The sequence below is a fragment of the Pseudopipra pipra genome, chromosome 17 (genome assembly GCF_036250125.1).
Source record: "Pseudopipra pipra isolate bDixPip1 chromosome 17, bDixPip1.hap1, whole genome shotgun sequence".
NCBI classification, from domain to species: domain Eukaryota; kingdom Metazoa; phylum Chordata; class Aves; order Passeriformes; family Pipridae; genus Pseudopipra; species Pseudopipra pipra.
The window spans coordinates 2,595,017-2,619,713 of NC_087565.1; the positions used below are offsets into that span (position 1 = coordinate 2,595,017).

The 24,697-nt window shown below is 53.5% G+C and overlaps 1 protein-coding gene across 3 annotated transcripts in view; it reads left to right on the forward strand.

Moving 5' to 3' along the window:
* Positions 1 to 24,697, forward strand: part of CDH22 (cadherin 22) — a 76,684-nt gene that overhangs the window by 43,641 nt on the left and 8,346 nt on the right. For all 3 annotated transcript variants that reach the window (XM_064673729.1, XM_064673731.1, XM_064673730.1), the window contains exons 5-10: positions 4,291 to 4,458; positions 5,458 to 5,645; positions 6,491 to 6,744; positions 13,783 to 13,919; positions 20,949 to 21,070; positions 21,345 to 21,462. In XM_064673729.1, the coding sequence (XP_064529799.1) occupies positions 4,291 to 4,458; positions 5,458 to 5,645; positions 6,491 to 6,744; positions 13,783 to 13,919; positions 20,949 to 21,070; positions 21,345 to 21,462 (987 nt within the window). The remainder of the gene's footprint in view (positions 1 to 4,290; positions 4,459 to 5,457; positions 5,646 to 6,490; positions 6,745 to 13,782; positions 13,920 to 20,948; positions 21,071 to 21,344; positions 21,463 to 24,697) is intronic.

Genomic DNA, 24,697 nt, shown 5'->3' on the forward strand with positions numbered 1-24,697 from the left:
GGCAAGTGAGGGCACAGGTGAGGAATCTGCAGTCTGTTGGCAGGTGCCTTGCCACTCCTGGCCTGAGGCAGAGATGGGTTTGCTCTAACTGACCAAGCTGCTGAGAGGAATGAGTCTGTTTTATCCAGCTAAATAGGAGGGGGTAGAGAAGGCAGACCCAGATTCTTCTCAGGCACGCACAGTAAAAAGACACAAATGGGAGGATGACAAGGCTTGTCACCATGAAGGTGGCATTTCCATCCCTGGAGATACTAAAAACCTGACTGTTTATGGCCCTGGGTAATCTCATCTGCCTGCTTTGAGCTATAGTTGGACCAGGAACCACCTGAGGATAGATCCATTTTTGTTACTCCATGACTTTCTGGCTTGTTGTTCCTCTTGCCCTCAGCTGGAAGGTCCTTTGTCCAAATGCTCTCCAAGGATGTGGACATCTGACCTAGAAGTACCTGAGAACAGAGCAAAGCCCATAATGATGGGATTCCTGGAAGGCAGTTACCTGCTGAGTGCTTTGTCCTGCTTTGTTTTTATTACCCAAAGAGTGTCTGCTGTTGGAGCAGATTCGATGGTATTTATGTGATTCTGTAAGTGTCCCCTTGCCTGGTAATTATCCTGATTAATCTGGATCATGCTGGAATGCCACATGTGCCTTGTACCAGAGGGTATGCCACCACACATCCTCACTAGTCAGCTCTAACAGATGCTGACAAGAACTGGGGAGAAGAGTCGGAGCTGGAGGTTGTTCTTGCTCTGTTAGCAGAGCCTGGGAAGGACAAGGTTTGTCAGAGTTTCTGGCTGGAAAGAAGGTGAATCCTGGGAGATGATAGCAATCCATGCTCTGAGTGTAAAGGTGCCTGCCCCTGCCCTCTGTGCCCTGAGGACAGGTCTGTCACCATCCCTGGCAGCTGCTTTACAGAGCCCCTGGGGGTCAGGTTTTGGGAGCAGAGGCTGTCCTGGCTCTGGAAGGTGGGACTGTGCAGGTTTGGTGCTGGTGGGTGTTTAAGGCAGTACCCATAGTGCCACATTCAAGGAACTGATGTGGAGCATGTGTGGAGACCCTGATTTGTCACAGCCACCAGCAGATAGTAAGTGGTACCTTGGCCTAGAAGGCAAAACCAGCCTGACTCTTGGGGTGGTGGCCTGGTGTGGCCCATGGAATTTAGGAACAGCCTCCCAGTGACAATCCTGCTGGGGCACAGGGCAGTTCATCTGCAGCAGACCCCTGCTTTTCCAGGATGGATGGACACATGGCACCTTGAAAGAGGGAGTTTCTGATCGGTCTGCACCACTACCAAAGGCAGGGATTTTGTCTGCCTTGTGCTGCTGGAAGAACCAGAGCTGGCTGGGGCCATTTGCCCTGCTCTGCACGTGCCAAACAGCCTGGACTTGCTCCCCATTGGGATGAGTGACCTTGGAGGTGTTCTGGGAAGTGCTTGAGCACTTTCCTCCCATCTTGCATGGCGTATTATGAGCTATATCATTACGAGCAGCTCAGTTAAGTCATTACAGCCTTGGTGAATGCATGAGCTTTTTTCCCTCTCATCCCAATTCATCACTATTGTGCTGACATGAATCATTTTCATTATAAAATGCTTCAGACCCCGTTAATTAACAGAATTGCTTAAATTTCAATGAGATAGTGCCTGCCCAGAAATAAGGTTTTGTATTCACAGTGGAGTGGCAGGAGAGGCCTGTCAGCACAAGCAGCTGGGACTGGTCCCTGAGCCCTCAGTGCTTGTGCAGGGCTGATGCTGCTGCCCAGGTGGGAGGGTTCCATCCTTGCTGGGACAAGTGCCTGGAGAAGTGTTCTTCCCACCCTTTCCTGTGTCCCCTTCTGTGTGAGGTGGGGTGGGACTCCTTGTCAAGTGGCTTCCTCTGAGCAGAGCCAGGAGGAACGAGGGGGTCAGAGCAAACCCCGGGCCCCATCACAGGGTAAATGCCCACTCCCTGCTCCGTGGGGCTGAAGGCAGAGGAGGCCAGGTAATTACAGAACTTGAAGTGACAGAGGGACAAAGGAAGCTGAGTGAAATTGTGCCTCTCTATGAGAGCTGAGGAACGGCAAGGATCTTAAATGGTGGTTTTGTCTTTTATAATAAATGCTAACAATGATAATCATTGCAATAATTGCTGGTTTCATAAAGGACAGGAGCAATAAATGTCTCCTGAACCGTGTTGCCTGCTCCTGCTGCACCTGTAATGTCATGTAAAGAGCAAGGGGGAGGAATTTCATCCTCCCAGCTCAGTGGCATTTCTGACTGCCTTTGGGCCACTGCAGCACTGACTCTGTGATGTGAGCCCTTGTCAGGAGGTGCACAAGGTCATGCTGTACACCTGAACAGGGAAACTGGCACCCTGCTGGCTGGGGAGGGCTGATACCTGGAAGCCTCAGGGTCTGTCCCTGAAGCTACATCTTGGCTCCTTGCAGCCCACTTGCACCCAGTTCTCCCCTCTGCTGTGCTCAGGTTGTGTTGAGGGCTTCCCAGGAGCCAGGTGACTTGGTGACTTGACCAGTGCTCTGCCACTGCTTGCTTTGCTGCACATGAGCAAATGGCTTGGAAGGTGCTCAGAGCAACTGGATGGTTCTCTGCTGTTTGCTCCACAAGGGAGGAGCTCCTTGTTCCCTTTGGGTCCGACCCCTCACTGGAGACCCGTTCCAGCAGCCCCTTCCACCATCCTCCTTAGCACCGGGCAGGATTACTGGTGGAACAAAGCAGGGATGGATTTTGCAGTTCACAGCAGGAGGAGGTAAAGCTGGTAGTTAAACGGAAAAGGCTGGAAGAGAGAGGAATCACAATAACATAAACCAATATCTAAATCTGTGGGAACACTAAAAAACTGAGCTGGAGGGGATTTTAAGCTGATTCCTTGCTGTTCTGGGATGTTGCTGGTACAGTGGGACTGGAATGTGGTGCTAATGACCTTGTATCCCTGTAGGCACTCCTGTGTGCCCCTGGTGCCACCTCAGGGCAGAGTCGTTTCTTTCTTTCATTCTCAAAATGTTTCTTCTCTACTTTGTTTCCATGTAAATGAAACCCTCCTGGGACATAGGAAGTGGTAACTTTTGTCATTCACATGGTTTTCAGGGTTTTATTGCTCTTTGTTTCTTGTTTTATGTTCCTTTATGTTTTAGTCCTGGTCAGTTCCCCCAAGTCCAGATGAATACTGGGGACCTATAAACACTATTTTTTAAGAGACTTCATAAGAAGTACTGCCACACCATACATTTTTTTTTTAAGCTCCAGTGCATTCTCTGACACAGAGCATGTGTATTGTCACCTTTGGTCTCCTTAGAGGAACACTTGAAAGCCAGGAGTTTTTGCAGATAGACTTTTGGAAGTGCCCTGTCCCCATCATTCTCCAAACACACAGAGCCCCCCGAGGCGTGCTCGGCCGTGGCCCCTGTGAGATAGAGGACACCCATTATTTGCTAGGGGTGCTGCAGCAAGCCTGGCTCTTGCTCGGCACATCAGGATACATGGGCTGCTGCAGAGCTGTGCCAGAGGGGTTTCGTGACTCAGCCTGGGCTTTTACAGAGCCCTTGTGTGCAGACCTTGAGGCTGGCCCCAGCACAGCCCCCGCACTTGGGTAAGGGCGAGGATGAGTCCTCTTGCTCCTGTGACTCCAGCTCCCACCAATCCTCTGGCCCCCACAAATCTTCCATCCAGCTCCCGGGCTCCCTGGAGAGAAACACAAGCCTCCTCTGTGCCAGGGTTTAACGCTGTGGGAGCTGCCAGCAGCCCACGGGAGGAGCAGCAGTTGAAACTCTTTTATGCTTCATGCGGAGACTTGCTGGGAGCAGGTTGGGCCTGTGGCTATTCCAGGGCTTCAGGGGGATGGTTCTGCCTGGCTGACAACCCCCTGGGCTTGTCCTTCTCTCCAAAGTCCTTTTTTTCCCTTAGTTGGCTTCTGCTTATGTGACCTCTGTGAAGGGGCCCGGCAGACACTGTGACCAGCAGCACCAGGGCTGTGTTGGGGAGAGTGTCCCCAGCAGTCAAGGAAGGTGACTGTCCCTTCTACTTGACACTGATGAGACACAGGTGCTGTGTCTGGCTCTGGACTGCCAAATATGATTCTCTGGGCATACCAGAGTGAGTCCAGGGAAGGGCCATGAAGGTTGGTGAAGTACTGGAGCATCCGCCCTGTGCGAAGGGGTTGGGAGATGCAGCTGATCCTGCTCAGAGCTGGAGCTTGCCCAAGGTAATCTCCAGCAGCCCCTTCCAGCCTCACCCCCTCTGTGACTCTTCAGATCTCTGTGACCTGCCTGTGCTCACGCTGTGTCCTGCTGGTTCCCAGGTGTGATCCGGACGGCCGTGGCTGACCTGGACCGTGAGACGCAGGACCGCTACGAGGTGGTGATCCGAGCAACAGACATGGCAGGACAGCTGGGCGGCCTGTCGGGATCCACCACAGTCACCATCGTGGTCACTGATGTCAATGACAACCCACCACGCTTCCCCCAGAGTGAGTCCCAGCAGTGGTGGGGGTGAACTCCTGTCCTGGTTCCCAGTGGGTGGTGGGATGGAAGCTGCAGGCTGAGCCACGCCAGGCTGGCAGGGCAGCAGCACTGAGGCAAGCACAGCTCCTGGCCTGGGTCTGAATGTGTCCCTGCCTGGCAGCACGATGGAGGGGCAGCTGCCTTGACTGAGCTCGTCCAGGGCCCCAGGCAAGACTCTTGCTCTGGTGGTGGTTCTGGGAGCAAGCCGGGCTGTGTGGTGGGAGGGCACCAGCAGAGCTGGCCTTTTCCCGAGGCCTCTCCGAGCAACAGGGAGAAGGCAGCCAGGTCTGCTGTGCTGCTCTCTCCTGGGAGCTGGAGCAGGGACTCGTCTGTCGGCTGCTGGCCTGGCCCCTCCTGGCTCCTGTGTCAGAGCTTGGCACACTCTGCCCCAGTGCAAGGCACGGTGACACTGCTCATGGACAGCAGCCTGGTGACACACAGCTCTGTTTTCTTAATTGCTGCTGGTGGCCTATGGCTCGAACTTGTGTGTGATCTGGGACCCTCCTGAAACAAGGTGGGGGGTGGTCCTGCTGTGAGGAGTGGGCTGTGCAGTGCAAACCAACTGTGCAGCCTGGCAGCTCCTGCCTGGCAGGCCAGAGAAGGGGCTGCAGCTGGAGGAGGCTCAGCTCTTTGGCTGTGTCTCCTAGAAATCAGAAGTGGTAAAGGAATCCTTGCAAGGAATCAGAGAGCACTGATTGCAAGGCAGTCTCTGTATGAAGAAATTAGCCTTTACTTCACCCAGCACCTGGCACATCAGTACTCCCCAGTTATCTTCCCTCAGCCCTTGTTTTTGGCTGGGGTATGTGTTTTTTCTCCTGCTGGGGCATTCAAGGACTATAGACACAGTGGAGTTTGTGCAGCCCTCAGAGCCTAAGGGTGCCCCAGGGAGGTTTGCAAAGGGTACTATCAGACTTGGGGGGGTTCACAGGCAGAAGCAGTGACCCTGGTACCTTTTTCTCCTCCAGAGATGTATCAGTTCAGCATTGTTGAAACGGCCCCTGTGGGCACTGCCATCGGCAGGGTGAAGGCTGAGGACTCCGATGTCGGGGAGAACACAGACATGACATATCAAGTGAAGGATGAGGAAGGGGTGGAGATGTTCAAAGTCACCACGGACAGCAATACCCAAGAGGCTGTCATCACGGTACAGAAGGTGAGAGATGAGGAGGGCTGGTTGGGTAGGGATGGCACAGGTCCCCGGGAAGGGCCCTTTCCATTGGGGACTGCTGCAGTTGCATTTGAGCTGAAACGAATGCTCCTCTGAGTGCTGCTCTGGCAGTAGCAGTTGCATTTTTGTGCCTGCTGATGCAGGGAGAGACCTGTCTCTGCTCTGCCTGGATGGCAAAATGCAGGGCAGTGTCTGGCAGGAGACACTGAAAAGAAGCAGCACACAGTGCCTGCTGGAGTCCCCCAGGGTGGCTCGGGGGTGGCAGTGAAGCAGAGAGCTATGTGGAGGGGACACCGTGGGTAGAGCTGCAGAGACGAGTGCTTACAGCTGTTATTGATAGCATCTGTTAGGGGAGAAAAATGCTCACCTAATTCCTATACCTGCCCAACAGCACTTTGACTGTATCTGCTCTTGGTGGCAAAAACAATCAAGCAAATACTTGGTGCAGGCAGAAAAGAATGATTGTTCTCCAAGGCCACAGTATGCAGCTCACCTACCCTGTAGAAATAAGAGAGTGATTAATGATCAGAACTCGCTCATGTGCAGTGCACACTCTGCTGTCTTCCCAGTGAATCCCGGCTGCCCACAGCCTGGGCACCCTGTTGGGGGCTCTGGGGGAGTGGGCTGGGGGCTTCCCCTCCCTTCTGCCCCCTCAGTGTGGGTGGTGCTGGCAGGAGGACGAAGCAGAAGCCCCCAGGCTCCTGCAGAGACACTGCCTGGGAGCGGGCAGCTTTAGGGGCTCCAGTGCTGCCCTGATGTCTCTGGTGAAGGAAGGAGCAGCAGAGGGGCTCCTTGAGCTGGCTGTGGCTTACCCTCTTCCCTTGTGCCAGCCTCTTGACTACGAGTCAAAAAAAGTGCACACTGTTGTGGTGGAGGCCCTCAACAAGTTCGTGGACCCGCGGTTCGTGGACCTGGGCACCTTTCGGGACCAGACCATCGTGAGGGTCTCAGTGTTGGACGTCGACGAGCCCCCCGAGTTCCGGCCCCCCTCCAACCTGATGGAGGTGCAGGAGGACGCACGAGTTGGCTCTGTCGTGGGGGTGGTCACTGCCCTCGACCCGGACACAGCGAACCACCCTGTCCGGTAACGCATCACCCGAACCTCGCGTCATCCCCCTCCCTGCCCTGGGCGTGGGGTCACCTGCAAGGGACACGCGTGGCCGGGGGGGGCCTGTGGCCGTGGCTGGGATGGAGGAGGTGGGACAATGCAGGTAAAGGTGGCAAGTGCTGCACGTGTGGCCAAGTGTGTGAGGGTGTCCCGTGGGACAGGCAGGTGGCAGGTGAGTGGCAGCCTGTGCACAAGCCAGCGCAGCCGTCTCACAGGTGACAGGTACATCACTGACAGGTGATGGGTTTGTGAGTGCAAGGGAGTGTCAGGGAAGGTGGCTTGGGTGATGCTTGCATGTCCTTGCTGCTGACAGCAAGGTGTCTGCAGTGGTGCCTGACACGGGCCAGGCTATATAGGAGTGGCAGGAGGACAGTGGTGAAGGATGATAAATGAGGTGAGGCTTGCGAGGTGCAGAGCCACAGCCTGACTGTGTGTGCGTGCATGTGTGCATAGGATCAAAGATCAGAGGAGTTTATATTTGGGCAGGGGACATAATCCAGGCAGCAGCTTATCTGCACAGGACATTTCCCATTTCCATTTAATTTGTGGCTAAAGAGATTGTTACCTTGTTAAATTGTTATTACCTAAGGCACAAAGCAGCCTTCTGGCTCTGCCAACTGGCCTGAGTCACGAGCAGTTGGGTTGGAAATCTGGTGTTCAGAAAACATCCTCAACGTGTGGAAAATTTCCTTGAAATGTGTGTTCTGGTGCCAGGTGCCGGTGGGGCTGCAGGCGCCCGTGGAGCCTCTCACTTCCAGGGAGCAGCAGTGGCTTTGCACTGAGAGCTCTGCAGGGATAGACTGGGAGGGACAGGGATGTGAGGTGAGGGGCACAGGCCGGGGAGGGCTCAGTTACAGCGCTAGTTGCTTGATGATGCTCCTGGGTGCCTGCTCAGGGCAGCTGTGGGTAATGCACCGTTTCACAGTGGGGTGAGGGAGGATCTCCTGATCTTCATGGAAACGAAGACTGAGAGGGTTAGAAAGCTCAGAAAAGAATTTGCACGTGGAAAGCTGCCATCCACATATGCCTGGCAGCTAGCAGAGAGTACTGTGTCACAAAGCTGGATGCTGAAAGTTGACTTTGGGGTGAATGAGGATGAAATCAGCCATGGCGTGCCAGGAACTGTGTATGCGAGTGCTGCACCACTTGCACTACTGGGTGCTGACTGTTGGATGTGTTCTCGACATACCTCTGCTCACCTTGTGTGACTCTCCAGTCAGGCCACGTGTCTGACTTCTTTCTGGCCTCTGAGCATGTGGCTGTCAGCTCACACCCTTCAGGAACATGGTCTGTCCCCACGTCTGTGTGTGTGCACGTGTGTGCATGTGCTTTTTCACTTGACTGTTTCTAGCACTGCTACAGAACATAGATTTCATTTTCTGACCTGTAATTGTAGGAAAGGGGCCTTGGGGATAGAACTACTCTTATTCTTGTTTTTTCTTGTTCTCCATTCTGTTTCCCTGTGGAGCTTGCCGCATTGTTTGCAGACAGACCAAAAGAAAGCAGAGGAGGGAGGCTCTCTACTGCTGTGCAGAAGGCTATGGGGACTTGAATCAGAGAGAAGTAGATTCAAGTACTGCGCAGGAGCAAGATGGTTAGAGCCCAAACTTTGCTCAGGGAGTCTCTCCTGCAGTGAGCTCAGTGCCAGACTAGGCAATGTCTCGTGCTCAGGCACAAAAACCCAGCCAACAGGACTCCCAGGCATCTGCTGCAGCTTGGGAATTGCCATGTGTTTTCCCTCGTCAGGCTTGATGCATTCAAATACATGTCCTCCCTCCAGCTATCCCCAGGCAGGTAGCTCATCCTGTGTCCCCCATGCTCCCCTGGGACACTTGGTCTCTATCTGTCCATCCCTTCACTCCCTGCTGTCAGGAGCAGTGGCAGTGCAGCTGGGTGAGCCTTCCCAGCCATCTTAACACGGGCCAAGTGGAGAAGCAGGTTGATATTGGTCGTGCTGATGCAGCACCAATGCAGGAGGAAGGTGCAGTTGAATGTCTCCTGCTTTCCTGTCCTCTGGCTATCCAGGCAATTTAATAAAATACTTTGCTGCGTAGGCAGCTGCTCACAGCTTCAAAGTGGTGCACAAACATTAATGCCAGCACCCTGCAGCACCAGGATGTGACACTAACCCGTCAGCAGGAGATGGCAGGAAGTCACCTCGTGTTTCAAGTGTGCTGCTCCGGAGTGGAGTCGCCAAAAGCCAGCACTTGTACTTCACCTCTGATACATTAGAGAGCAACTGGTCCTGACATCATGACCAGCATTTGATCCTCGGCTCCTTGAAGTTGGAATGAACCCTTTGAAGTTGCTGCAGTTCAGCGGATCCCTTTAACTTCCTGCTCCTCGTCTGCCGGAGGTGGGAGCAGAGGCACGACTGTGCTTCTGCAGTGGCTGCTCTCCTGGACTCTGGTCTGTGTGTTGGCTCTGCCTGTAAATAGCGGAGAGCCACAACCTCCTGTCATATCGAGATGCACTCTCCCCTTGAGGCAGGAGAGAACAAGGATTGCCAGAGACAGCAGAGCAGAAATCAGCTCTGTCAGGGTTTCCAGGTCCTGCTGACACCAGGCTGCCAGTAACGAGGTTTGGGAGGTATTTTTAGCCAAATGGGAAGGGAGGTGCCCTTGGCTCTTTGTTTCCAGCCTCAGGCCTGCAGGAACAAGGCTGCGTGATGCCTACTGTGCTGCCCAAAGCAGCTGCCAGAGGCACATTCCAGCCTGGTGGCTCCCCTGCCCTCCTGATGATCCACAGGTCCCACAGAATGTGGTCACTTGGTTTGAGAACAAATCCCATCCCACAAGCCAGGCTGGGTGGCAGTGACCTGTTACAAAGATGTGAGGGCTGAAGGGGTGTCCAGCTCCCCTGTTCTTGGGGGACATCCCTGGGGCTCTGCCTGCTGCCCCACTCCAGCTGCAAATGGCTACAGAGCCCCTGGTACCTCCTTGCCTTGGGCAGGAGGAAAGCTGGGGCACCCAAGGAGCTCCCCATATCTCAGAGAAGGCCACCCTCCCAGTGACACCAAAGGGAGCCATGCTGAGCTCAGCACAGCCAAGGGGTTGTATGAACCTTTGCGAGGCACAAAACTCACTGTGGTATCGGTGTGGGAAATGCCCTTCTAGAGGTCCAGTTCCTTTTATTTTATTCTATCCTTGTTTTTTTTTTTGCCTATCAAAAGCTGGAACTGTTCCTTTTCAGAACAAATTTAGCTTCCAGTTGGCTTTTTGGCTTTAGCTGTGTATTTTCCGGGCGTAGTGCAGTTTTTCTCAGCTGAGCCATTGTATGAAGTAATACAGTGATAGACTGTCTGTGTATGTGAGGCTGTTTGTATGGGAGCCTTTTGTTTCTCTCTCTGCAGCGGGAGCCTGTGCTCTGATTGTGTATGTTCCAGGCTTTATCAGCACCGGGAAGATGTTGCTTGGGATTTAAGGTTCTCAGAGATATTCTTGTTTGGCGTTCGCCAAATCCGGAGACACGTGTTGGACATGGGCATTTTATAGACTGCAAGAGCACAGCAAGAACTACAACCTGCTTCAACACAAAAGGCAGAGGAGGAAAAAACAAACACAACAAAAAGCTTTTCACACAGTGTTTGAAAAGCTCCCTATTAACAAAACACATGGCTTAAAATGTGCTCCTTGGTGCGTTCGGGGGAGAAGTGAAACAAACTGCTTGAGAAATGCATTCATGAGAAAGATGAGCACCAAGAAAGCTGTCGAAATTAAACAGTCACTTGTAACATCCAAACCAACAGGCAGTGCCAGCAGGAAGAGAGGGGAATGGAGTACAAGGTCTGCATCCCAATCAGAGCTGGGGACTGCGGTTCCAGATATGGAGCACCAGCTGCAGGAAGGATGGGCACAGGTCCTGTCTCTGAGTACCTGAAGGATAAGGGATTAAATGCTGCCTCTTCCCAGGTGGGACTGGTGAATATGAAGCTGGAGGAGTAGAGGTGGAGAGGCTGGTTGGTGAAGGTCGTATTGCACAAAATGATGGGAATGAGTGCAGCGGGATGAGCCATAAGCTGTTAGAAGGTGAGGTCTGTTGTGTGATCTGCAGCTCTGAGAGGGCTATGGCTTTGGGGGGAGGATGGACATCCCTGTGGCCCCACCAGTCCCCAGCTCCCACACCAGCCTAGCGCTTCAGAGCCTCCCTGGCACTGGGACCTGCAGAGAGCTGCAGACCCACCTCCACAGACACAGAGCGTGGCAGCAGGCTCAGCCCTGCTGCTGTGGCCAAGGCAGCACATCGAACTCCATCTCCTTCCCCAGTTCATTGCTGAGGACGTGGCCATTCTTTGCAGCAGTGGTGACAAAGGGATCAGATTTCTGGTTTCTTTTTCCCTGGCCATGGGGTACAGGCAGTCTGGCCTCAGCAGACAATTCAGAAGCGACAGAAGACAACCTCAACAGCAAAGCAATGAGAAGCATAAGAACAGGTTCTTGGTGGCATGACATGGAGTGCTCCCTACCATCCTCCTGCCCTCCAGCCAGGCAGGCAGACCTGTCAGATGTGTCTGGGCTCGGGGTGCCTCCCATCACTAACTGGGTTTTAAAGTGTCTCCCATTGCTAACTGGGTTTTTCTGTGTAGATATTTTTTACAGACATCTCTGTTTATGCAGCAATGACACAAGAGTGATCAAAACAGGCATGTGCTTACTCAAGAAGCAGGGAAGACGTGGGGAGGGTGAAGTACCATCTTGAACTTAACAGTATGAAAAAGTGGAATGGAAGGCAGGACATGTTTGAGGTCGGGTGATGTGGGAGAACAATGAAAGCGGTTATGTAAATACATCAGTTATGCTATTGGAAAGGTATTGGGTGTTGTGATCCCAATTTCTGTTCCTCTTTCCAGCAGAACATTGAACTGATGTACAATTCAGAGCAGCCAGACCTCTTCTTTCCCTTTGCAGTGAGCAAGCAGAGTGGATGAGAGGCTGTGGTACGTGCCAAGACAGTGTCACTGTCCCTTCTGGAACTGGCTGTGTGCCTGTAGAGGCTCTGCTCCCAGCTGAGAGTTGGGGCAGAAGACACAGGCAGTCCCTGGCAGTTAGTTTGGAGATGCCTGAGCTTGTACCTGGCTTTGTGTGACAGATGTCCATCTCCTCTGAATGCCAGGGGGGAGGAGGCCACGTGGGTGCAGAATGTGCTAGAATGTGGCTGCGTGCAAATGCAGTTTAGATAGTGACTTCTGAATGTCTTTCTTTAGCTACAAGCAAGTGCTGTTGTATTTTCTCTCTCATTCCCCCATCTGTCTGAAAGGGAGAGGGCTAGGGAATGTAACATAGAACTGTATAACACATTAAACAGCATAGGAATGCCTTTGTGTGTGCCTCCATCAGAGATGGAGCTGTGTGGATGGACAGGATGTGTAGGAAGCACTCCCACTGCAGCTGGTCCCCTCCCAGGGCTTGGGGCAGAAGAGCACAGGGCCATCAGTGGTCATCCTTGCATGCAGAAGGTGAGCTGGTGTTCCTCAGCTGTGAGCCATGTAGATGATGGACCCACAGACCACAGCTGGACTCTGGCTGCCACACACAAGCCCTTGGGAAAGCTGCCCTGCAGCATGCAGACCAGTTCCCCCATCCTGAACCTACTGCTGGCCTGGAGCCTGTCCTGCTCAGCTCCTGTCCAATGGGACTTCTCAGTACTGTCCTACCCCATCAGCTTTCCAGTTTGCTTTGTCCCTACATTTATCTTCCTTCTGTGGTTGAACATGTGACTGAAGGCTTTAATTTATTCACAGCCCTCCTTTTGGTAATTTATCCTTTGTACTCTTTGCTGTCTTGTATTATTTAATTCTGTGAAGCACTCTGGGATTCAGTGTGTGTGAAAGATGCTGTACACAATAACATTATGCTGTATTGTTTGTGATTTGCAGGCCTTCTGGATTTCTAATTCTGATTGCAGTGGTGGTGTGTGTTATTTGTGCTATGGCTGTGCTCAAGGGCCTCAGCTGGATTGGACTTCCCTTCCAGCCCCTTCCCCCAGGAACTCACATCTCACTGTGCCCTGATTTAATGTTGGTTTGCTTGATTCTGTGTGTAATGGTTGCAAATGCAGGACATGCCACTGGAACAGGTGTGGGCTTGTGGTGTTGTGGTGAAGACATGGGACTAAACCTGGTGTGTGACTCCTTGTGAGATGTGGGGTTGCCCTCGGGGAGAGTGAGAATCATGTTCTCTGGAGGTGGCACAGGGAGCATGTGGGCTCCACCCTTCAGGGACAGGGCTGTTTGAGGCAGCACTGGAGCAGCTGAAGGAGAAGAGTTAGAGCTGCCTGTGAGAAGTCTCTGCTGAGCAGTTGGGGACAGAGCTGGAGGAGCTCTTCAGCCTGTTCCTTGTGGGAGTGGAAAGCTCAAAATAGGGCAAATCTTGGGGCTGCTGGCATGATGTGCTGTGTTGATGGGGGGGTGCTGGCTGCTGCCCACCTCTCTGCTGCCAGGATTGCTGCACCAGTTGCTCAGGTTCAGTGTGGGTGCAGAGGAGACCTCATCCTTTGTGCCTGCTATAACTGCATTTCAGGGTGTCCACAGGTCTGGCTCATGTGTGCTGTTGTGCTGCACTCCAGGTCTCTCACTTGGGTGGATGTGGTGGCAGGATCAGCAGAGAGGGTAGCAGGTGAGGTACACATGCTCAGCTTCAGTTTGGGTTTGTGCTTTTCCTGAACCTACAGCTCTGAAGCTTCCCAGAGTCACGAGTGAAGTTATAGCCCACGATTTCTGTATCACTCTGTCTAACCAGAGCATAAGGTTCCCATCAGAGCAGGTTTTTCCTCTTGTCCACAGTCTGTGCATAGTTCCACTTCATGCACCGAAAGCCACATTTTCATTTGACTTGAGAGCTCTGGGCTTCCAGCCTGGCAGAAACATGCCCTTCCTGTACCATCCTGCAGCACAGGAAGAGCATGTGTTATATTCCACAGGCCTGCTGTGTTATATTCCAGTACTTTTGGGGCTGATGGCGAGGGTGGGCTTGACACATCCAGCTGCTCACCATTTCCCCTTTTGCCTGGTCACAGGTACGCCATCGACCGCAGCACGGACTCCGAGAGGATCTTTGACATCGATGCCAAAACAGGTGCCATTGTGACGGGAAAGGTCCTGGACCGGGAGACAGCAGGGTGGCACAACATCACTGTCCTGGCAATGGAAGCAGGTGAGATGGAGGAGTGTTGTGTGGAGAGGGAGAAGTATGGGTGCTGTCACTGCAGGGGTGGCCAAGACGCGAGTGTTAATCAACACTGAAGTAAAAAACATAAATGCAGCAGCACTGAGTCTGACATCTCCCTAGACAACCTAAAAATACTCTTCCAGACTCGAGCATTAATAAGGGAGCATGGTCGAATAGTATGTTTGATGAACACTAATCAAATTTGTGTTATCTATGCACCATCTCTGCCAGTCATCCCTGTGCAGCTCCTTCCCCGCAGTCACACCTGCTGAGTGGCACTGGGGGCTCCCTGGGGGGGATGTTCACATCACCTGCATCCCCCAAAATCAGTCATGTGCTGCCTGTGGACGTCCCATCAGCTGGAGCCCTGTGGCACTGAGTGACTGTCAGCACTTGCTTCTGCTGGGGCTCACAGTGTGTGGGATGGTCCCAGCACTGCAACAGTGGGAGGGGAACTGTGGGGGTAGAGTGTCCCAGGCATCATGCTGGGAAACAGAAAGGCATTGCCATGTTCTTCCAAGTTTTCCATATTTTGGATATGCAAGTCACCAGGGCAGGCTGGGCCCTGCTGTGCTCTGCCTTCCACCCCACAGTGGGTACCAGGGAGCCTCTGTGGCTGCAGAGCACCTCCTGATGCCTACTGATGTGTGCCAAGGCCTGTCTGTCTGTGGGTAGGAACCTAGGCTTCACTCTAGGAGATCCTCAGGAGTTCTGATTCTTGGTTCTTTGCTTGTTCTTGAGCATTGAAGGTGCTGTTCACATTCAAGGAGCTGAGTCAGGGCCTGACTTGGGTCCCAGCAGTCAGATCTTGCCACCCACCCCAGCCAGGCAATGGCACAAACCCCATGGCCCAGGGAGAGGAGGGTCAGTGGCCCTGGTCAGACCCCTGCTGCCCGGGGGGATGTCCCTTCCTCTGCCTCATGTCACAGCCCCTCTGTGCTGACACTCTGTGCCAGCTGACCGGGGTCACCCTGCCCTCTCTGGCTGTGGCACTGGCACTGTCGGGAGCCCTGGCTGACCTGGAGATGGGCGGGTGTGTTGGCACTGCCTGGCCATGTCAGAGGGAGGGCAGCCCACTGCTGAGCCATGGCCCGTCCTGGGGGCTCCATGGGGAGGCTCTACTGGGAAGAGGGGAGGGCAGCATTGCAGCACAACTCAGCATCCAGAGGAAACGTGAGGTGACAAGAATCAGAAGGACAATATTTACACGCAGTGGCTAGGATTTCAGAACAAGTCAGTAAATGCTGTGGCTCCCCTCCGGCAGAGAAGCCTGTCAGGCTGGATCGCTTCAAAAACCAGGGAGACTCTTCAGTGCTCTGACTTCTCCCGTGGTGAGCTCTGACTCATCCGTTTTAACTGCCCAGACATCCCTCCCAGTGACATTATCCTTAACGTTTTGTAATCATGAAATATTAATGACTGATATTGAATTTAAAGTACAATTTATGTCTGAATCCTCTGGCGGAAAGGGCAGTTGTAAAGGTACAGCCTTCTGAGTGATGGAGGAGTTTTGGAGGGGGCTGTGCAGCAGCTGTCAGGCTGTGCCTGGGGAAGTGGGGTCAGCTGCAGCAGTGGGAACGTGGAATGCAGGGTGGCTGGGAGCCACCACACTGGCAGCAGCACAACCAGCAGTGCAGTTCCTGGCACACAGGTGTCGGGGGCCGGGGGTGCTCACCATGGGCATGCAGAGGCTGCTGCACCAGGCTGGACCTTACCAGGTACAGCAGAGGCAAGTGGTAAAATATTCCCCTTCCTCAGTGAGATGTAAACTTGGCAGGAGGAATGGAACGAGCCAACTGGGCATCCTGCTGCCCAGACTCGTGCCTGGCGCTCTGGCTCATTGGTGAGGGGGGGAACCCATGCCCACCTGATTCCCTCAGTGCCAGGCACAAGATGTTGCATCCCTGTGGCCGCCTCGAGCTGCCCTCCCAGTCTCCTGGCAGGGCTGTCCTGAACAGGGTTTGACTGCTGGTGGCTGAAGGACAGACAGCCCTCTGGCAGCCCTTGTTTCCACAGGGAGCCCGTGAGGCTCGAGCAGCTCCATGCAGGAGCTGTGCCCCGACCCTGGACAGTCCTGTCCTGCAGCAGAGACTGTGTCCAGGGGCACGTGTCCCACCTGCAGATATCACAGAGTGCATTTGCCTCTGAGAGCAATAAGAAAAGCTGCAGAAGGTGCCTGGCTGTGCCCATGAGCTGGCTGGGCTGCTGCTGCTGCAGGAGGAGTGGAGGCAGCTCTGCCCCCCCAACCAGGCACCCCCAGCATGAGCTGCCTTGGCCAGCCAGGGACCACTGGAGTGTTTGGCCTCACAGCGTGGCAGCTGGCAGGAAACATGGGGGCTGTTCAGCTAATCTGGCCTGGGACCAGGCCAAGCACTTCCACAGATAAATCTTCATCTTGCTCGCAAGCTGTTTACCTTCCTTGGGCTAATATTAGTGATTCTCTTCCTGTTTTCCTCTTTGCTCATGTAAAATGATGAGGCCTTGACTGCTGTGTCCACTGCTGGTAATTGAGATGATAAATCTTCCTGCTGGAGACTGGCTTTAATCAGAGCATTGTGTTTGGATGCGATTTAATGACTCTCATGCTGCTGAGTTTGGGCAAGACTCAGGAGAGGTGAGAGCCATTTATGTGTTACTTGGCTTAACTGCTGCTTCCACTTTGTATCCCCTCAGCAGGGAGCCACGTTCTCAGCTCCAGCCTCTGATGTAGCCTCCTGTCAGAGGAGCCATCCCCCTGGCATGCCCCTGCTCTGTCCTTGCCACCAGTGCTCTGCTTTGCAGGCAGGACCTGCACCAAGAGCTACAAACCTACCCTGTGCTCCACAGCCGTGGCATCGGGGCTGGAGAGCAGAGTGGCCCATCCCAGTCTTCTGCTCTGCATTTTGTTTTCCCAATTTGCCGAGGTAGCAAGGAATAAATTCCACTCCCGCCTCTCCTGGCTTCCTTACTAATATAAAAATTTTGAATTCAGTGTTGTACCAGCTTGGTGTTGACACAGAAGAGCAGGTCGTGCGCTGTGCCCAGCAGTGCCTGTGAGCTGGGCTGCCCCAGGTGCTGCTGTGCCCTGGGCTCTCCTCAGACCCAGAGAAGCTGCCGAGCACCCCTTGGTGTGTGAGACCCTGCATGGCTCTGTGCAGGCAGGAGGGCAAATGGCACGTGTGCCTCGGCAATGGCTGGATTTGGAGCTCCACAGGAAAGGTTTGGGGGTAAAAATGCAAAGTGCTTTATTGTGAGTTTGTGTGTGGGTTTGGAGGAGTAATAGCTGCTGCATCCTAGCACAGTAACCGCTGGTTCCTCCTTTCCTGCCATGACAGGGGTGGCTGAGTATCCCCGGTCCCCTCCCATCCCTGTGAGCTGCTGCTGCAGAGCTCCAGCCTTGGTGAGCAGTTGCCCAGAACTGCCCAGTGTTGGTCCTGTTGGCACTCAGTCGTCCACAGCTCAGGGGGAGGGCAAGTTGGCATTTTGTGTCTGAACATTCAAGATGAGAATATCGTCCTGTTTAGATTACTTCCATGATTATTTACATTGAGAAAAATACTTTGGGATGTGGCTGAAGCATTTGAGTGTTGAGCCAGAGTGTTGCTGTGCAGCAGGACTGTGACCATCTCCTGCTCCAGCGTCCTGACACTGCCTGTCCTGTCCCAGCACTGCCCGTCCTGTCCAAGTGCTGCCTGTTTTGCCATGTGGCACCTGGGCATGGGGGGTCCAGCTGGCACTCAGTGCATGCCCTGAACCATGCTGGTAATTGTGTTGAAGCAAGTGCAGATGCAGCAGCATGGAAGCGCTGGGCAGGATTCAGTCCCCCACCCGCAGCAGCTCCAGTGGCTCTGAAATAATTCTTCCCATGTTGGCAAAGGCAGCTGCCAGTCACCAGCCTGGATCTCCCGTGCTGCACGGCTGTGCTTCCAGCATCTCCCTCTTGTTCTGTGTATTTTCCATGTCTCTTTCCTCAGTCTTTTCAGATTAATAGCATTCCAACTCCTGAAGGAAATGCAGAAAAACGGCATGTTTAATTTTAATTTAGGAAAGCGTTTAGGTAGCAGCCTAGTTTCCTCGCTGCTGTCAATCAGGTTTTCTCAAGGCTGACATCAATTAGTTTAAAAATATTGAATGTAATTTTGCCTGACACAACATATTGCAGCCACTGCAAAATATAATTTATTTTAGAAGAAGAAATAATTAAACTAATTTGCATGTCAGTCAGCTGAGCTGGAATACCGAGGAGAGATGCTGCAATGGAAGGTGGCTTTTTTGCTTTCCAGTTGCCCTCAGCCTGCACGTGCCACCCTCACCCCGGCCCTGGGCCAGGTGCTGCTTGGCAGAGCCCTGCGAGGGCAGGTTGCTGTGCCACCCACGCAAATAGCTTCATCCACCCCCTCTGCTGCTCTTCCTGGCACTAGAACCTGCTTGCTGAGCCTTTGCTTGTGTTCTGGAGCCTGTGTTGGGTGCGTGCACACAGGTAGAGAAAGCACAGGTCGGAGTTTCTGGCCTTGCAGGCTTGAAGCCTGCATTAGTCAAGTGCTTTGTGCCTTTCATCACAGATGTACTCCAACAATCCTAATCGCACTTCTTGCTGTCATAAATTCGCAGTTACAGAAAACATATTTCAGATGTTTTGAAGATAACTTTTATCAAGTACATCCAACCATTTTTCATATCTCCCACCCGTGACTCCAGGTAGTGGCTCAGAGGAAGAGGGAGATTGATAAAGCATTTGGGGAACCTTCAAATATACACTGTACAGCCAAAAAAAAAAGAAGCTGATGTGGGCCTCGCTGGAAAGGTAGACAAGGGTGCAGTAGTTGCGTTTCTAACCTCGATGTTTCTGGACACGTCAAATTTTAACCTTGTCACTGACCCAGGAGTGAGTGTGAGCCTCAGGCTTCAGCAGTTTTGGAAGGGCCAAAAGGAGAGCTTTGGTATGACAGGGTGCATTAAGAAAGGTCACTGTGCTGTGCCTGGGGGAGTGGGACGTCAGGCAGGGCTCGGTGCGGGTGCTCAGCTCTGTGCAGATCCTGTGGGTGACTCCGCTCGCGTGCGCGGCGCAAAGCGCTCCCGGCAGCTGCAGCTGGAGCTGTGGAAGAGCACGGACCTGTGGTTCTGCTTGGCTCTAAACATGCTGATCACATCCCTCCTGAGGGGCTCTGGGAGGTGGTCTCGAAGTGAAGCTGCCATGCTCAGGCTCACCTGGGTGCCCAGAGCTGGCCCTGCAGAGCCTCCATGGCACACAACAGGTTCTGAGGAGTGTTTGGCAGCACTGGGATTGGCTCCTGCTCCCAGCCAGCTCAGACTTTGTGGGGCACTGAGGGAGGAACCCCACTCCTCTGGGTTACAGTTAGGAAGGGGAAGAGGTGGGGTTTTGGGCTCTTCCTCCCTTCAGGCTCTTCTTCCTCCCTTCTCTTTCTGCCTCTCCTCCGTGTCGGCAGTGCCAGCTTGCTCCAGAGCTGAGCAGCAGGGATGGTTATCCATCTTCCTGTGGGCTGAGGAGGGGGTGATGAGATGCTGTCGTTCTCCTTCTTGCAGGAATTGGACCCTTTTTCCTCCTGCTCATTTGTGGGCATCAGGCGCGCACCCCTCCGCCTCCCCAGGCTCCCTTCTCGCCCTGCTGCCTCCCCCTTTCTCTGTCTCTGAAAGCAACTGCAGTTTATTTCACTGCACCAACATGCCTTTTAAAATAACACATAGTTCCAGGCTTTTAGTCACGACTTCTGCCTCCCTCCCCCAAAAACAACCATCTAGTTACCAGAGCAGCTGGTCTGGGTGAGAGGGAGTGATAACATGAGAACGGGGTGAAGGCAGCTCTGGGGAGGGGGCTTAGATTCCCAGCTAATTATGGAGCAGTGCTAAATCTCTTCTCCCCTGGGTCCTCCCCCACCTGATCTGCAGGGGCCAGTAATAATGTTATAGACAAACAGGCAGCAGAACTCCTGCCCAAGCGTGGAGAGAGGCATTAGTTCTGTCACAGGTGCAACCTCTGGGTAAAACAAAGGAGGTGGAGTAAGAGGGAGTTCTCATTTCTGGGCATGTATGAGATGCTTCAGCAAACATCAGTCCCTTCAGAGTGATTTATAATCCTGTGGCACAGTCTCGGTGTCCCTTGGAAGTTGTGCTCAGGGCAGTGACGCTGCAATGAGTGGAGGTGGAAACACTGTCCCCGTCCCACCTGCGGACTGAAACTGTCCCAGCCAGCGGTTCTATGCACCCCAAGGGAGGAGGGGAGTGGGCTGTGAGCCCCTGGGACCACTGCCTGTGCGAGGCTGGGCTGGTAAGTGTGGGGTTGGGGCGACTGCCCTCAATCTTACTGGGTAACCCCTCTCATGCCAGCTGGTGGATGGTGCTGGGTTCAAGTTGAAGCTGCTGATGACAGTACAAAAAACAGTGTCAGCATGAGAGACTTGGGTCCCTCAGCATGAGGCAGGAGCCCTGTGCCTCAACGGGGCACAGTCACCACCAGGACACCTGGGTGTAGAGGAGGTGGAGGGACAGATCTCACCACCACCCTGTGCCCTCAGTTGATCTCAGCTGTTTCACATGCTGGCTCTGTTCACTCCACTCTCGGATGTTGCCACCAGCCCCCAGGGCCTATGGGTTAGGATCCAGGTCAGGGGGTGATGTTCTCATGTCCTAACCTTCTTGTGCCTTCTCTGTGCTGTTTGGCTGCAGCACAGATCCTCACCAGTGGTTACTGGCCCTTATGGCCAGGACTTGCTCTAGGCTGTTCAGCATTTTCAGGGGTAGATCAGGCTGATGGTGATGTTTCCTGAGTCCTTGGCACACAGCCCAGCAGTTGGGATTCTTTACAGGGAGCAATGAGGCTGAGTGATGCTCTGCAGGTGCTGCTGTCCTGGAGATGGTCCGTGCCACAGGCAGAGATGCAGTGCTGTGTGTCCCTTGGTGCTGTGTGACCCTCAGTGCTGGCTGCAGCCACACAGCCACCAGACAGGGAAGGGGAGGGTTGCTCACTGACAGCAGTCAGCACTTTGTGCTGAAGCCCTGCTTCTCTTTCTATTTCAGATAATCACTCACAGGTGTCAAGGGCCTCTCTCCGTATCCGTATCCTGGATGTCAACGACAATCCACCTGAGCTCGCCACTCCGTATGAAGCTGCTGTGTGTGAGGATGCCAAGCCAGGCCAGGTAGTGGGTGTCCCCCAACCCCGGTCTCATGCTGCAGGCAGTGCTCTGGACCAGTGCCAGCCTGCCAGTCCATCCCCTTCTGCCTGAGACTCTTCCCATGCAGCCCCTGTCACGCTGGGAATCGCTCTGCCCGTGTCCCACAGCTGAGCCTGTCTCATGGCTCATCCCATGCCGTGGCCTCAGCCAGTGATGTCACTGGCTGGACCCTGCGTGCAGGGCCCTGGGAGAGGCTGCAGATGCAACCCTGGTGCTCACCTCTGCCCTCTCCCCACAGCTGATCCAGACAATAAGTGTTGTGGACCGGGATGAGCCTCAGAGCGGCCATCATTTCTACTTCACGCTGGCGCCTGAAGCCACCAACAACCACCACTTTTCTTTGCTGGACATCCAGGGTAAGTCCTGCTGCACCCCTGGCCCATCAGCCCTTGCGCTGAGTGGCACCACTGGCTGTGAGGAGGCAGATGGACCGTGGGCTTAGGGTCTGTCTGTGCCACAGGGCATGCCACAGGGCTTCTTGCCAACCTGAAATGGTAGGACTGGTCAGCTAGCAGCTTGGATTTCCTCAAGGAGGCTCTGCCAGCTTTATTCCCTGCTGCAAGCAGCTCCAAAGCTCCTCTTGTGCTGTCTGGTTAAGCCTTTGGTGTTTTCAGGGCTCTCAATCCCTTTCTTCATGTGGAATCTCCAGCCTGCCTGCAGGCAAGGAGATGATGTAGATTTATAGATGAACACACGTTTTGAGTATTATGATTTATCCCTCTACAAGGTAAATCCTGGAGCGTGGGTCATCCTGGGGCTGCCGTGTGGGTGGGCAGCCCCATCTCCCTGACAAACAGGCAGTGTGGTCATACCACAGCCAGCCCGTGGCCATGGTGGGTCCTCTGGGATACAGGCTGCAGAGCCTGATTCCCTGTGAGGTGACGGCTCCAGGATGCAATTCCTCTGCTTTTCCTGGGGCTCATCCTGTCCTTTGGGACATGCAGCCAAGCATGTCTATTCCTCCGGGGTTCTCTGTGTCCTTGGACTCAGTGGCATTTGTGTGGACAATAACAATCCAGAAAAGTAGTTATCAGACTGGTGTTTAGGGTGCATTTAGGTGCTGATTGCAGCAGTAGGTATAGCAGGGACCCCTGCAGATACCGGGACCTTCTCCAGCCAGATGCGCACGCACTTGTCACAGAGGCCAGCCCTGATGGAAGCTAGCAGATCACATTGAAATTCTTCTTTGTTTTTGATTGGGTTTTCTTTTAAAACCGTTTTCTGTCTCTGCTTTTGCAGCTTCATCTGTCAAAAATCTGGTTTAGTTTGTTTCAAGCTTATCAGAGGAGCCTTCTGCTGACGTAAGATCCTGCTTGCTCAGTTCAGTTCCGTGTTATTAGGGACAGTCAAGCTGGAAAAACTTCAGATGTGATGGTAGAAGGGCTGGGTATTGTTTTGTGTCCTGAGAAGCTCAGCTGTCCCTGACCTGAGCCCCTCCCCCTGTGCTCCGGGGGCAGCTGTTTACAAGACCTTTGCTTCTTATCATGTAAGAAGGCTTTAATCCTCAGCAAGATTTTGCCCCACACCCAGTGATTAACTTCCCTCACTTTCTCTGAAGGACCTTATGAAAATGTGCTTGAGTGCACTGAGCCGCACTCGGGTGTCCATCCCTGCCCAGACCCTCACGGGGCTCCAAGGAGCCCAAGGCCATGCTCCTGGCTCTGGGCCAGGGTCCCTACCATGGCCAGTTTGCCATCCCAGGGCCACCACTGCTGTTCTGCTGATCTGGCAGGGCATGTGGCCAGGGGTGGCTGGGGTTTAGCAGGGGCTGCCTGGTTTCCCAGCCCTGTGTAGGGGTCACACCCCGTTTGGGGCTCTGGGGTCCACCAGCCCAAGAGCTGGCATTGTAGTAGATTCAGGACATTGGCTTGTGTGCCACCATTTCCTACAGAGCTGCTGCTCTCTTGAGTGGGATGAGGCTCTCGTGGCACGGGGTAATTCTTTGTGCTAAACGATCCCTCACGCTTTGCGTGTGGTGTAACACTGCATAAAATGAGTAAAAGCTGGCATCACCTCCGCCTCCTGCTCTTGGGAAAACAAATGTTGTTGCTGCAGGGTTATTCCCAGAGTGTTTGCAGACCCTCCTGAGTGCTGAGCAGTGCTGTCTTCCACAGCAAGCGGAGGTGGCTGCCTGTGCAGATGGAGACACCCCTCATTTCTAGCAGGCATGTGTCTTGGTGCCATCTCCCTCTCTTTGATTACTGTCCCCTCCTCCAATTCATCAGGTGCCCTGGGTACACTCGCCTTTGCCACTCCTCTCACAGGTCCCATTGCTGCATCCTCCCTTGTGTTCCTCCATTGCTTCCCTCTCGTGCATTCACCCCTCTTGCACTTGTCTCTACTCCCCCATATAAATATCAGTGGTGACAAACTGCTACCACCAGCCCATCTGTTTCTTTGTACAAATTTGTAGCCAGTTTTGAAACGTGATTTATAAATATTGCTTTTGCAGCCAAGGAGTGACACTGATGGATGTCAGCACAGATGGATTCGCTAAGCTCTTGCTTAAATCCTTTTTTTTTTTTGCTTTGCACCTACTTCCCTTGGCTCCTTCATGGCAGCAGAGAGCCACCTCAGGAGGTGACTTGTCCTCAGCACCGCCTTGGGAGTGCTGAGGACAATGTTGGGGCTCCCTCTGGGGGTCCCTGACGTGGGGTCTGCTCGGGCAAGCACCTTGCTGGGCAGAACTGACCCCGTGCACAGCTGGGGAAGCAGAGCAAGTGACAGGCAGGTAAAGGTTCGAGTGCAGAGCCCTGTCCTGTGTGTGGGAGCACAGACAGGCAGGGTAGGGCCAGAGGGGACGCTTTCTTTCCATGCTTTTGCTCTGCCCAAGAGACTGCTCACAGACTTCCCGATTCTTCAGACAAGGAACAAATGTCACCTGTGGTAACAACAGTCACGATCCAGAAGGAAGATGCCCAACAAATGGAATGACTAAAGGAAGAGATGGAATTAGAGAAGCTGACCACGCTCAGGTCCAACTGGTGCCATTCCAAAGACGTTTGCTATCCTCTGTCTCCTAACTCGCCTTTTGCTGGGTCTTTCTGGTCTGAGAAAATTGATTACAGAAGGATCAAAGGCAATTAAAGCCTGAAATCATGTTCTCCAAGAAATGCTAATTGTGTTGGAAGGAATGGTAGAAGGCATCCAAACCCAGCAACCTGGAAGGAGTACTAGGTAATATGGAGTGACACATGGAGCTACTGACTCCAGGGCTCAAGGGCTAGGCAAGCAGATGTCTGAACTCTCTGCAGGTCTCATTAAGAGCATGTAATGGGTGATAGAAGATCTGAAAATTGTAACAATCAAAAGGAAAATGTTGGGATTTGAGGACTGCCTGAGGATAGAGGAATCCGCTTCCCGCCCCGCAGGGATGCCACTCTCAGCACAAGCAGCACAGATGCTGATTTGACCCAGGGGATGGGGTCCGTGTGTAAAAGAGCATCAAACCTCCACGGGGCTGAGCAAATGGGGAAGGAGCAGCAGTGTTGCTGTGGCCTGGCACCCAGAGAACTCAGCAGAAGGAAGAGGAAAAAGGGAAAAACAGGATGTTTCTTCTACCAGCTGCACTACCTGGGGCTGAAGGGGGTC